At 47.7% G+C, this 13591-nt stretch overlaps 1 protein-coding gene across 1 annotated transcript; it reads left to right on the top strand.

The window, feature by feature from the left end:
• The first annotated feature begins 880 nt into the window (after positions 1–880).
• On the top strand, positions 881–11172 carry LOC137453273 (cyclin-dependent kinase inhibitor 1B-like). Its single transcript, XM_068162390.1, has 3 exons — positions 881–958; positions 4244–4517; positions 7073–11172. Coding segments are annotated over exons 1-3 (390 nt in total). The 5' UTR covers positions 881–956; the 3' UTR covers positions 7187–11172.
• The last annotated feature ends 2419 nt before the right edge of the window (positions 11173–13591 follow it).

The raw sequence follows: 13591 nt of genomic DNA, 5'->3' as shown, positions 1-13591 counted from the left end.
CTCATCACATCCATGCTTTAGGTATTTATATGCTTTCATAAGATCACAGAATCATGAAAGTTGGAAAAGACCTTTAAGATCATCAAGTCTAACCATATCCCAGCTACCATGAGCACTAGCCGTGAAGCACGACATCTACAGCTTCGTGAACACCTCCCATGGATAGCAACTCCACCACCTCCCTGGGCAGCCTGTTCCAACCCCTCACCACTCTCTCACTCAATATTTTTTTCCTCATGTCCAACCTAACCCTCCCCTGGCACAACTCAAACCCAGTACCTCTTGTCCTGTCGCTGGTTCCTTGGGAGAAGAGACCAACATCAGCCTCATGCCAACCTCCTTTCAGGCAGCTGTAGAGAGCAACAGGATCTCCCCTCAGCCTTCTCTTCTCCAGACTGCACAACCCCAGCTCCCTCAGCCCTGTCTTTTCCCAAGAGCCCCAGGTCTCTCATCCTCTCCTTCTCAGAGAGCTGCGCCTGTCCTCTGCTCATGTTGTGGGCCGCCTCTGGACTCTCTCCAGTAGCTCCCTGTCCTTGAAGTGGGGAGCCCAGAGCGGGACACACTGCCCTCGATGAGGGCAAGGCAAGGCAGGGCAGGGCAGGAGGAGCACCTGCTGGCCACACTCCTCTCGATGCTCCCCAGGAGACCATTCACCTTCTTGGCCGCGGGGGCACACTGATGGCTCCCGGTGGCCTTGCTGTCCACCAGGCCCCCTGGCCGCGAAGCCAAGGGGGTCCTCGACCCCTCGGCCCTCAGACCAGCCCGGGCCGGCGGGCGGCTGCCTCACGTTGCGGCGCCACGTGCGTGGCCGTTGGCCGCTCGCCCGCCGCCCGCGGGCCCGCCCCGGCGGCACGTGGGGAGGAGGCGGGCTCGCGCCCTCGGCCGCCGCCAGCGGCCCCGCTCCGCCTGCCCTCGCCTCCCGCCACCACATCGGTGGCACTCGGGACACCCCCCGCATGTAAGTGAGCTCTGGGTCCGACCTCTCCGTACCGCCGCCGCCGGGCTCCGGAGCCGGGAGGGAGCGGGGCAGCGGAGGGCGCCGGGAGGGACAGCTCCGGGAGTGAGATTGCCGATTCCGCTCGGTGCTGCGTACGCACCCCGGCCACCGCCGCCGGGGGTGTAAGGAAGAGGCGGGGCTTGGCTGCAGGGCGGGCGGGGGCATGCTCCGTCGACTGAACGCTCCCTGCACCGACCCCTGGCGCGGGGAGTATCGCGGTGAACTGTGCCTGGTGCTCCGTAACTATCGGTGAAGGTCCCACTCCCACGCAGCAGTAGACTTGCGCTGCTCCCCTTGACCTCCCCACGAAGGGCTGTGTGCGGGGCACGAGTGGTGGCTGTCGGCTGCGCCGCCAGGGCTGCGAGCCCCGGGGGAAGCGGAGAAGAGGTGAAAGGATGCAAAGGCTGAAGGAGAGGCTGGGGCTTGCGCAGCACCCCGGAGGAACGGGGAGACTTCTTCTTCAGGCTGCCCTGGGAACAGGTGGAATCACCGTCCCTGGAAGTGTAGATGTGGCACTTAAGGACAAATTTTAGTGGGCGTTACGGTGTTGGTTTAATGGTTAGACTGGATGTTCGTAGAGGTCTTCTGCAAGCAGCATGAGGCTATGATTCAGCTACAGTTTGAAAAAGAAGGAGTTAAAGGTGCCCGAGCACTTGCCAGGTGTCTGAAACTAAAATCTATAGCTACCAACTTTTAGCATCAAAATGAGTTAGGAAGCAGACGTTCACTTGAAGGAGTGAAGGTCAAATGCCCACAGCGTTCACTGCCTTGCTTCTTATTATTGGGGATTTTTAGCTCGTACTGATACAGGCAATACAGAAATGCAACATTTCCCCTGATACTCCCAAAGTCTGATGCAGGGAGCTGTCTAGGATGCTTTTGCTTCTTTTTTAACTCATTCCAGCCAGCACAGAGCTGGAAATAAAACTGAGGGGGCCACTGGCAGTGCAGTGCAGAGCTCCAGCCTTCAGCACATGTCCTGGAGCATGACTCAGTGAGGATGCAAGTAATGGATAGATAGGAGAACAAAATGGGGCTCACGGCTTGTTCTTGGGTGATGCAGCAATCATGGCTTCAGAAAGGTTGGACCCTACCAATGACATTTTTGCATCTCAGAAATGATTGGGTGTGATTTTATGGGTGTTTTAATGCACAGCCTCCCATCCCCCCAGCTCAGACTGAGCTGTGGGAGACAGCTTTGGAGACAAGTCCTGGAAAGAGCCTTGAGAAAAGCAAGGAGCCCCATCCTGGTTCTGCAGCAGTAAACTCACTCTGACTTCCCTAGGGCTGGAATTTCAGCCTGGATGTGATCATGACAATAGGCAGACATGATGGCAGATTAGAAGAGTGAGAAGCATTTGTGATTCATGATGTCAGGAGGGAATTTTCCATAGGGAAAGGTTATTCTCTAACTATGCTTTCTGTCTCCCAGCAAAACACCTGGAATGAGGTGGCTGTAAGGACAAGGCACTGGATAGAAGAGCATATTTAGACTGGATATGAGGAATAAGTTCTGCACCATGAGGGTGCTAGAACACTGCAACAGGATGCCCAGGGAAGTAGTTGAGGCTCCATCCCTGGAGATATTCAAAGTGAGGCTGGACAGGGCTCTGAGCTACCTTATCTAGTGGAGGATGTCCCTGCTGACTACAGAGGATTGGAGTGAATGGCCATTGGATGTCCTTTACAACCCAAACCATTCTATGACTCTATGACTCCATGATTCTCAGGCTGTGCTGGAAAAAGTCACAGTATTTACCAGAGCAAAGTATCATTCCTGATACTCAAGCATGCAATTAGGAAAGGCTGTGGTCGGTTGATAAATGCCTTCCTTCTTCAAACCCCTGGTTCACTGCTGCCAACAGCGTATGTCCTCAAAGCATGATGTACCCTGCCCTGAGACCTTCTGCTTTTTCCTAAGACCTGATTGCCTTTGAATGAACTCAGTTTGAGCCGCCGAGGACTTGGCACCAGATGAAGAAGCGGCAGAGGTGTGGTTGTTAGTAACTATAGTGACAGTCGGCACCACGGAGTATCCTGACAGCTAAAGGGCTGGGAAAAGCTTTGCATGAAGTTCAGGGATGCTGGATGCCACCTAGAGGATTATCCTTGGCTGTGCTCTCGGCTGCATTTCCTCGGGAAAATTGCTTTTCCACCTTTCCTAGGCAGTGCTGAAAGTGAGGAGCTTATGGTGGGCACCTTCTCCACTTGGTAGCTGAGGGCTGACGGCTCACCCCAAACGAGCAAATCTAATTGTCATGGTGCAGTACCACCCATGGGACCTGGTTGGGGTCCAAGAGACACTTGTGCCATCAGACCTAATGATCAGCCCCATATGGTGTCCCAGACCAAACAAGACTGCTCTGTTTCCAATCCTGGAGCTCCACAGGAGACATCAGCCACCAGAGGACCACACCCAGCATTTGGAATCAATCCATGCACCAGAAGGGCAGCCCTGGCCTGATGCTCTCTGGTTTAATTTCCTGTGGCTGTGGTCCATGCATTTCCAGAATGCTGGTTCAAAGCTGCTAAGGACAGAGAATAAGATTTAAGAATGGATGCAAAAGGCATCTTTGGAGCTCTGCTGCTCAGGTGTGTTGTCAGCTGTATAATTGACACTCAACTTCCACCTAGGAGGAGGTAGCCACATCCCTCAGTATCTGAGTTTTCTGCAGCAGACTCTGTACAGAACCATCTAAGTGCCAACACTATCCCACTACTGAGAATCTCCTAATCAGTCTTCAGGCCCTTTCCTTTGTTGAAGGTGGTGCTCATGGTGCTTTTCCCCAAATACTAGTTCTATGCTCTCTGTCTTTTGCTGTACTACCTCCAGGAATGTTGTCCACTCCCCTGTGGTCTCTGTCCCCTTAGGGCAAACCCTCACTCATTGTACATTGAAATAAGAATCACAGAATCACAGAAACATTCAGGTTGAAAAAGACCCTCAGGATCACCAAGTCCAACCGATAACCTACTCTACAAGGTTCACTCCTAAACCATATCCGTAAGGATGGACCAAAGAGGTGAATGAGGCCTTTTTAATCTTCCCCATCCTATAGACACATCCTATAGGGAATTTTCATTCTGGACTGAAGGCTGGGATAAATTTCTTTCCAAACAAGCCAAGGTTTTCTGTAGCAGGATCTGCAATATCTAGGGTTGCTGCCATGCTCCCCTTAAGGAGTAGGCAGTGCTCACTAACCTGAATGTGCAAAGGGTGGCTCATGGTCTTTCTGTCCTTGGCAGGAAGTCACTGCTATGTGTACTCGCCCCAGAGCAGCACCCTAGGAAAAAGATGGAGCAGAGGCTGGGGAAAAGAGCCCAGGTCCAGAGGAACCTCTTTGGCCCCATAGACCGTGAGCAGCTGCAGCAGGACTTTGAGCACGTGTTGCACAGCAGCGTGGAGGGGGCCCAGCAGAAGTGGAACTTTGATTTCCTCCAAGATGTGCCAGTGGAGGGGCTTCTGCAGTGGGAAGAGCTGGAAGGCTGTGAGGTGCCTGCCTTCTACCACAGCAGCATGGTAAGACATCCTTAGAGACCACTGCAGCACATGAAGTGACCTCTGGGCAGGGAGGTCACGAGTCACCACCTTGCCCAGGTGACGCTGACTGAGAATCCCAAGGTTGGCAAGAAAAAGGGAAGCAGGAGAATCTTGTGAGGGAAGAAAGAAAGACAGACGTCTTTGAGGGGTGTGTGTGACTCTGGTGTGGCTCAGAAAATCAAACCTGGTCTCAGCAGATTCTTAGAGGTTCTTTGATGGGCCCATAAAGTGGTGCTGCTTTGTGAAAGTGCAACTGAAGGAGAAGGAAGGCACACTCCAGACTGATGGGCATGAGGCTTGTGTGTTTTTTCTGGCCCTGGGTTTCTGTTTAGGACCTGTCACTGTCAGAGCAATAAGATAATGATCACTTGAGGTTAGGTGGACTGGTTAGGAAGGCTGGGTGTTTAGCAGGCAGTCTAAGAAAGGTGATGCCTCAAGTAGGAGCCCTGCAGAGGGACAAGAGTTGCCCACCAGAGAGAGAGTTACTAGGTTTGTTTTTTTGCTTGCTTATAGATTTGGCCATATGTGCCCTGTCCCCAGTGCAGTGAGGAACACTGTCCAGCCTGCTAAGCCTTAGAAGGAATACCAGAAACCAGAGAAAGCAGCCAGGTCTCCTGCTAACTTCATCTTGGAGATTATCTTTGGTGAAGGCATCCAGGAATTTTACGGACAGATGTACCTTGAACTTGGCCAGGTGGCAGAGGGGACCAGATTTTTCAAATGCCTCTTGCCAGGTCTCACTGCCAGGAGTGGGTTTGGGCATCTGTAAGACCTTGTAAGTTTTTGAAAGTCCTCAAGCACCCTGCATGCTAAGCTCTTCTGAACATCTGGCCCCTCTCTTTTTTTTTAATCTTCACAATGGGATTTGAGCTTTCTCAATAACTTTAATCCCTTGGCCATATTAGGGGTTTGGTTTATCCAGGGCTGATGTTTTCAAAACACAGGCCAAGAATTTTCTTGGGGCATTTGATGTGAGGTACCAGACTGAAATTACCTAGAAGATAATTGAAACTAAGGTTTCAGGAAGCACTTTGTGAGGGGTGATGTTCTCACTCGAGTCAGACAATAGACTAATTTGCTATTTGAGGCTATGAAACTTAATTGCTAACAAGAGGTTCAGGAAGAAGTTGGGAGATGAATGAAGAGTGGAACATTTCACACTGGAGTACAGAACAATGCTATTTAATGAGCACTCTTTTTTCCTCCAGAGCACATTACAGCCATTAACTAATTAACAGTATAATTTACAGGTAGGAGTACAGAAGTTTAATTCAGAGCAATGTTGTGATGGTTTGTTCAGTTGTAAATCTCTCACTAGGTGTGTGGGAGGAAACTATGCATAGATTTCCAGGGGATATTTTTCTTGTTTTGTTTTCCCCAGGCAAAAAAAAACATTTCATCAGGGGATGTGGAAACCAAAATACCACACTGCACAGTTTAACACTTTCCCACATGTTTTCAGAAGACAATGGTAGACTCCTACAATGGCTCAGGTTGGAAGGGACCTCAGAGCTCATCTCTTCCAACCTCCCCACCATGGGCAGGACGCCTCTCAACTAGATTCAGCTGCTCAAAGCCTCACCCAACCTGCCCTTCAACACGCTCAGGGAGGAGCCATCCATAACCTTCCTGTACAGCCTATTCCAGAGTCTCACCACCCTCCTGCTGAAGAACTTCTTCCTCGGTCTAGCCCTGATGTCCCTCAGCTTCAAACCATTGTCCCTTGTCCTGTCTCTAGACACCCTCAGGAGAAGTGCCTCTGTAGCCTTCCTGTAGGATCCCTTCAGGTATTGGAAGGCAGCTCTAAGGTCTCCCTGGAGCCTTCTCTTCTCCAGGCTGAACAAGCCCAGCTCCCTCAGCCTGTCTCTCACAGCAGAGGTGCTCCAGCCCTTGGATCATCTTTGTGGCCTCCTCCGGACTCATTCCAACAGCTCTGTGTCTTTCTTCTGCTGGGGACACCAGAACTGGAGGCAGGATTTGAGGTGGGGTCTGAGCAGAGCAGAGTCAAGGGGCAGAATCCCCTCTCTTGCCCCATTCGCACAGCTGCCTTCTGGGCTGCTTGAGGGCACTGCTGGCTCCTGGGAAGCTTCTCAGCAACCAACATCCCCAAGCCTCTTTCTTCAGAGCTGTTCTCAACCCACTCCACATCCAGCCTGGATTTGTGCTTTCTGATGTTTTTTACGGAATATTTTTTGTTACTTTTAAGAAGGAAATAAAAACCCAACACCACTATTTCTATCTGGAAAGCACTGCAGCAGTGGATCTTAGAGCTGGAGTGAAATGTCACATTGCTCAGCTTGCATAAGAGGGTCCAAAGTCTTTTGATCTCAGCTGGATAAATGCCAGCATATTTCCTTTGTTATGGTTGGTTTTACATAGCTTTATGTGGAACATGCTAAAGGTATTCTTTTTGTTCATTCTTGAGCCTTAGAGAAGTCTGAATGACTTCTTCGACATAAACCCAAGACAGATGCCACGAGAAGCAGCCCTCATCCGTGCTGTAGCCCTAATTCTTGTTATGTGTTGCTCTCTAGATTGCTGCTCTGCAAAGAAGCCAGGCAAAAGGAATATGCAAGCTGCTGCAGAGACGTCAACTTCTTGACAGGAAGGAGTCAGGGTTCAGGCCACATCAACTGGAATCACTTTGATCAGAAATTACTGGCCTTGAAAACCACTGGTTTAACATGAATTAACCCCCAACAACAAACCAAACCAAAACACACTGTAGGTGGGAAAGCTGTAAACAGTTCAAGGTATCTATGTGTGATAATGAGCTTGGTCACTGTGGTCACTGTGCAGTTGAGGCCTTTCACATTGTCACATCTTTACGTCCCCTCTTGTTTTGGTTTTAGCAGGGACAGCTTACTAAGGCCTGACACTTAAGAAAACAACCGTTCCCATCCCTTTCTGTGATTTATTGGTTTGGGTTTTGGTTGTGGGTTTTTATTGTTTGGTTTTGGTTTATTGGGTTTTTTTTGGTTGGTTGGTTTGGTTTTTTAGTTTGTTTTTGTTTTTTTCAGGTAGAGGGTGCCAAATGCTGGGGATGTAAGTGGAACAAACTCAGAGTAGCTGGGAACTTTTCCATTTACATCAGCAGCCTTTTCAGCCCTTCAGGTCTGTCTCATACACAAGAATTTGGTTGTTAAACCTGGATATTATGGGGGAGAATTTGCAGATATATTCTTGTGTCTTTCAAGTTATTCCTGCTCCCAGCTGGGCCAAATGCAGCCTTTTATTTGGGTTGCGCTGTTCCATTGAGGCCTACGAATATGCACAGGAAAAATGAAGGTAAAATTGGCTGTGCATTTGTCCATGGTATTTTAAAATGCCTGTTGCTTGTAAGAACACAGTAAGAATGAGGGAGATGGTTTAGTTGCCAGGTCCTGCTTGGGTTTTGTGCTATCAATCTTCCTGTAAGAAGAACAAGGGCATTAATAACTCTTGACAGCCTTGGTATGGCACACACTGCTTTTCTGTGGTGTTTGTTAACATCTCCTTTTTTCCATGAGGCACTTCTTGTTTCCCATTTTTTTTGTCTTATTCCCCCATCTGGCTGGGACAATTTCAATTTTACAGCACATACTAATCAGTGAGAAAACCGGGAATAAAACCCCCATAACCTCTAAACTATGCAACCTAAATGATGCTGCAGTGTTCAATGAGCTCTGCTAGTGTCGGGTTTTTTTGATGGACAGGAGATGCTGGGCTGCTGCTTTTCATCTGGGATCTAAACACAGGTTTAAACTGCTGCATTTCATCTCAAATCTTACACAGAGGCAGTGAAAATACTTCATGCTTGTGTGTGTCAGGTGTAAGCACAAGAAAGCTGTGTGAGCAGGTCGTGTGCCCTGCATTGCCTGCAACATCAGGATGGTTCAGTGTGGTTGGTTTTTTGCCCCGTTAAGAGCTAGAAGTGTTTAGACATAAGTAATAGTTGGGTTTCCCCCCAAATGACCCAAGACAGTGATTTCGGTCTGTTTCTGTATGCTGAGCTGGGATACTCAGCAGATAGCAGGGTTGGAGCCTATTTCCAGCTAGATGTGATTTTTTTTCTTCTCCTGATTTTTTGATGCAGTTAATCATAAACCTTGTTCTACCTGGTGTCAAAAGGGAGTTTTACTCAAAGGAAGCAGGATGAGGGCCAGCCTGGCAACTGTTACTCACAGAGCCCTGGATGTATTTGCAGGCCAGGCCAGCCTGTTGCAAGCTCTTCAGCCTGTTGAGATGTAGCATAAAGGTGTGTGGCTGGGTTGTTGGTATGTTTGGGCTTGTTTTTAAACCTTGCTTGAAAACAATCTAATCTGTTTACTGTTCTAAAGTTTGGTGATATTTTTGTCTTAATTAAGAAAGATTGCACAAATGTTTCTTCACGTGTTTGTAATTGTAAAGCAGAGCAATGACACTGTGCACCTCTTGGGTTTGTAGCAAGATTAATTGGAGAATTCTTTTCTTGACCAGGGTGGCAGAAGCTGTGCATAAAAGCCCTAAAGTTGGCCATGCAAGAGATTATTGTGATCTAGCTTCTCTTTTTTAAGATAAATAGTGGCAGTCAATATATAGCTGCCCCAAAGAAACAGGACGGGATTTATTATAATTGGTAATACTTGTTCCAAAACAGCTCAGTGCTTAGGTGTGCATTTAAAAGGAAATCCCTGCCTTTAATGTTTTGTAATCAGGACATTATAATGCCATAGAAAATTGTGAAGTACAAGTTCTGCATTCCAACACAGATACTGGCCTTCAAGTGGATTTTCACTGTATTCAGACTGAAAGGTGGAGATCACAGCTGAGCATCTGGCCTGTGTTTATAGCATCTCAGGTAGCTGTGATTGTGAGTGGGAGCTCAGGGCTAGGGTAAACAAGAGTTTGCTGCCGCTCACAAAAGGTGATGTTAATATTTTGTCACCTGAAAAACCATTATTGGAGATGAGAAATCACCTGTGGTGTGCACTGTATTACAGCTCCACTCCTCTGTGTTGGACCTGTTTGACTTGCACCAGAGGAGACTGAGGCTGAGACATTTTGCATGAGTCCTTTTAGTTTACAGACTAACTGGGCAAGCTGGCTGTGTAAAGCCATTGCCTACTTTCTACCTACAGAGCTGCTTAGAAGGCGAAGAAAAGTGGTTTCTTCTAGAGTGTGACAGCCAAAAATAACAGCAAGCTTCTGATTAGTGTCTTAGCTTCTTCAGCAGCAGGGTGGATGAAGCATGTCTGTGTTTCCTTGCTGTGCTGCTGAAGAAGTATTTCACTGTTTTGTTCAACATGTGGATTGACACTGCCTTGTTTAACACAGTGGGCACAAGGGGAGGTGTCAGTATAGAGCAAAGCAGTAATAATAAGCCTTCTTTTTTTAAATGGTAGGCGAGTTTTAAACGTTCCCATTTTACAAATGAGGCAGGAGACCTGACTGAAACAGCAGTGAGCTGAAGCTTTGGGCTGCTTCACTTGCTGGGCAAGCACAGTGCCTAGTCCTGTAACAAAGGTCTTGCAGGCTGGTTTGCTGTCCTGAGAGTCTGATAAGCCTGCAGGGTTCTGTAGCCATCCAGCAAACCCCAAAGAGGCTTGCTCTTCTCATGAGAAGCAAGGGGATGTGTTCAGACTTGGTGCCTTAAAGACAGGGTAGTAGCACTGATGAAGTGGCCATATGAGGGTTGCACAGCAAAAGGGAGATTGTGACAGGAGTCCATAGCATCCTGTAATCCTGGAATGCTGCTAAGTAGGTACAACTATGTCTACCTGAGCCCAGTTCCTTCCCTTTTTTGACTATAAGATGCATGCATGACTCAGGGCCATATATTACTCAACAACCATGACCTAGCTTCTGCTGATAGCAAGGTGTGCCTAGCATTAGGGATGCAGTTTCCATCCCAGACAAACATGCCCCGTGAGCTGTAAACAGGACAAAGCCATTCCAGAGCATTGCTGCTCTGTTTTGTGCAAACATGGAAAATTATTTCTCATTTCATTGCATTCCTTTCAGCAGCAACTGGAGGAAGTTGTTTCATTTGGATGAAGAAGCCAGGAGAAGAGGTTCTCCACGTGGTTCTAGTTATTTTCAGGGTGATGCAAGTGCAGCTTTCTTTCATTTAAAGCAACTCCTCTGCAAACTGTTGTGAGGTGCCCTTCTGCAGGGTAGTATTGGTTACCTGAAGAAACTATCAACTTGCTTTGGTAGATGTTAGGTTATGGTTGGAGTCCAGCATCTTAAGGCCTCTTCCAAGCAGGACATACTTTATTATTTCACCATTAGCTTTTGAATCCTTTTTATTAACAAGGCTTTGGGAGCGGGCCTTAATTTCACAGAAATGTTTGGCTGCAAGGGGACCTTGAAAGTCACTTACTCCACCCCCCCGCACTAAAGCAGGATCAGGATTTGCTTATTCCGAAGCTTGCAGACTCCCGTGGAAAATTAATGTGCTGTGCTCTCAGGGGCAGCTGAGGTTAACAAGGTTCTTCTGGAGATTCAGAGAGGCTGCGTGGGACAAGATGTTTTCTTTCACATGTTCATTTTGCCTTGCTTGTTTTGTTACAAATTTGTAGACACTGTTGAATTCCACCTAAGCACCTTGGGACAGTGAACTGTTGGGTTGTCAGATGTTGCTTTCTGCAATAAAAGCCGGTGCATAAATACATTGTCAGAGCAAAAGAATTGTCTTCTTTTTAAGCATGTTCTTCTTGGTTTGTGTGGTGGGTTAAAATTAACCCCCGACTAATTAGAGAGAATTGCCCCCCCCCCAAAACAAAAAACCAAAATGAAGCTATATTTAGAATCTAGAAACATGAAATGCAATGAATATGAAAATATACAATATTTACCATTTATAAACAACACAAGAACCCCCCTGGACAAAACTAGGGGGCTACCATAGCTTCCTCCTCTCCCTCTTCCCCCAGACAAGGGAAAGAGGAGAAGAACAGAGAGTATCTTGTTAGTATTTAGCCACAACAAAGAAACACATCCAAGGTCAGCAAGCCAGCAGAAGCCACCAGCTAGTATCTGCTGAAACAAAGAGCCAAGAAAGAGAGACAGGAATAGTTTATACAACTAACTTTATTTAATTGTCAGCCCAATGGGATTATATAGAAGGGGTGGATTGTGGCAGCTTCAGGCTGATGCCTAGGAGATTTTCCACAGATTTTGAGTAGAAAATGGTAGAATGTAAATAAATTACCATTGGATGCCAAAGAAAAATAATGATAAGGTCTAAATTCATTGCATTTCATATTTCTAGATTGTAGCTTTGCTTGTAAATATATCACAGTATCACCAAGGTTGGAAGAGACCTCAAAGATCATCAACTCCAACCTGTCACCACAGACCTCATGAGTAGACCATGGCACCAAGTGCCACGTCCAATCCCCTCTTGAACACCTCCAGGGATGGTGACTCCACCACCTCCCTGGGCAGCACATTCCAATGGCCAATCACTCTTTCTGTGAAGAACTTTCTCCTCACCTCGATCCTAAACCTCCCCTGGTGCAGCTTGAGACTGTGTCCTCTTGTTCTGGTGCTGGTTGCCTGGGAGAAAAGACCAACCCCCACCTGGCTACAACCTCCCTTCAGGTAGTTGTAGACAGCAATAAGGTCTCCCCTGAGCCTCCTCTTCTCCAGGCTAAACAATCCCAGCTCCCTCAGCCTCTCCTCATAGGGCTTGTGCTCAAGACCTCTCCCCAGCCTCAATGCCCTTCTCTGGACATGTTCAAGTGTCTCAATGTCCTTCTTAAACTGAGGGGCCCAGAACTGGACACAGGACTCAAGGTGTGGCCTAACCAGTGCAGAGTCCAGGGGCACAATGACTTCCCTGCTCCTGCTGGCCACACTATTCCTAATGCAGGCCAGGATGCCGTTTGCCTTCTTGGCCACCTGGGCACACTGCTGGCTCATGTTTAGGCAGCTGTCAGTCAGCACCCCCAGGTTCCTTTCTGTTTGGGAGCTCTCCAGCCACTCTGACCCCAGCCTGTAGCTCTGCATGGGGTTGTTGTGGCCAAAGTGCAGCACCCGGCCCTTGGACTTGTTGAATGCCATCATGTTGGACTCATATAGCTTCATTTGCTTCCACCCCACTGAGCTAGTCTGGCAGTTTTGTTTTATTTTGGGGGAGTAATTCTTTCTAATTAGTTGAGGGGAATAATTTCAACCCACCACAGTTTGTTTCTGCACTGTTCTGACCTGGCCTCCCTGCGCTGATTCCCTGGGCTGTTCCACTTTCTGCAGTTCATAAAACATTGGCTGATGTATTGAGCAATATTAGCTAACAATATTAGCACAGAATGTTGGCTAACAGAGAAGGTAAGCTGACTTGCAGCCTAGAAAATGTATTTCTGCAGTGGATATTTCATGGTTTCCCACTGAGATGTCACAAATCAAACAAGAGGAAACCTTTTTTTCCCCCTTCCCTCATTTTCTGCTTAGGAAATTCTGCCTCTTTTACTTTCATCAGTGTGTTTTCTTGGCAAGAAATGAGACTATCAGTTAATTAAAATTAAAGTTGTTAAAATCAAATTTGCAAAGGCAGGAGGGTTTACCCCAGTGTCCTGGATGTAGTCCAACTCTGGTAATTCCATCTCACGTAACAAAATCCTCCTTGCACTTCCATGGCCTTCTTCCTGGCCCACTGAAATTTGCTCTGGAGAGCTGCTGTGACATGTTGTGTTTTGACCCAGAAGTGGCCATGCTTCCATAGGAGGTGAAGTGATTTATAGCACATGGCATGTGTATACAGAGATTGGTTTATTACAATGCCTTCTCCTGAACTAGGAGAGTTACTTAGGAGCAACACTTCTGAAGAAAAAAAAAATCAGCTCAGGAACTGAATACAGATTTAAAGATCTGGTTTTCCAGGTCCCTTTTTCTGTCTTTCTCTCAAAAGGAAGCACTGAGGAGGGGTGGGTTCATGGGATTAGCTGTGTTTATAGGATAATAACCATAACACCACCTATTAATCCCCACCATAAAGGCAAGGAGCATTGCAAAGCACTGAGGAGCTTCAGCAGTGAGGAGGTAAAACCAGCACCTGCTGCATGAAATTTCCCCCAGCTTGGCACAACCAT

The sequence above is a fragment of the Melanerpes formicivorus genome, unplaced genomic scaffold (assembly GCF_026170545.1).
Source record: "Melanerpes formicivorus ecotype bairdi unplaced genomic scaffold, bMelFor1.0.p_v2 SCAF_64, whole genome shotgun sequence".
Taxonomy (NCBI): domain Eukaryota; kingdom Metazoa; phylum Chordata; class Aves; order Piciformes; family Picidae; genus Melanerpes; species Melanerpes formicivorus.
Note: the sequence above shows the minus strand (reverse complement) of the source record. Positions and strands in the feature narration are given on the sequence as shown.

Excerpts from the sequence above, each read along its gene's own strand:
- LOC137453273 (XM_068162390.1), top strand. Across the intron at positions 4,518-7,072 it reads CCTTCTACCACAGCAGCATG|ATTGCTGCTCTGCAAAGAAG; the intron begins GTAAGACATCCT and ends GTTGCTCTCTAG.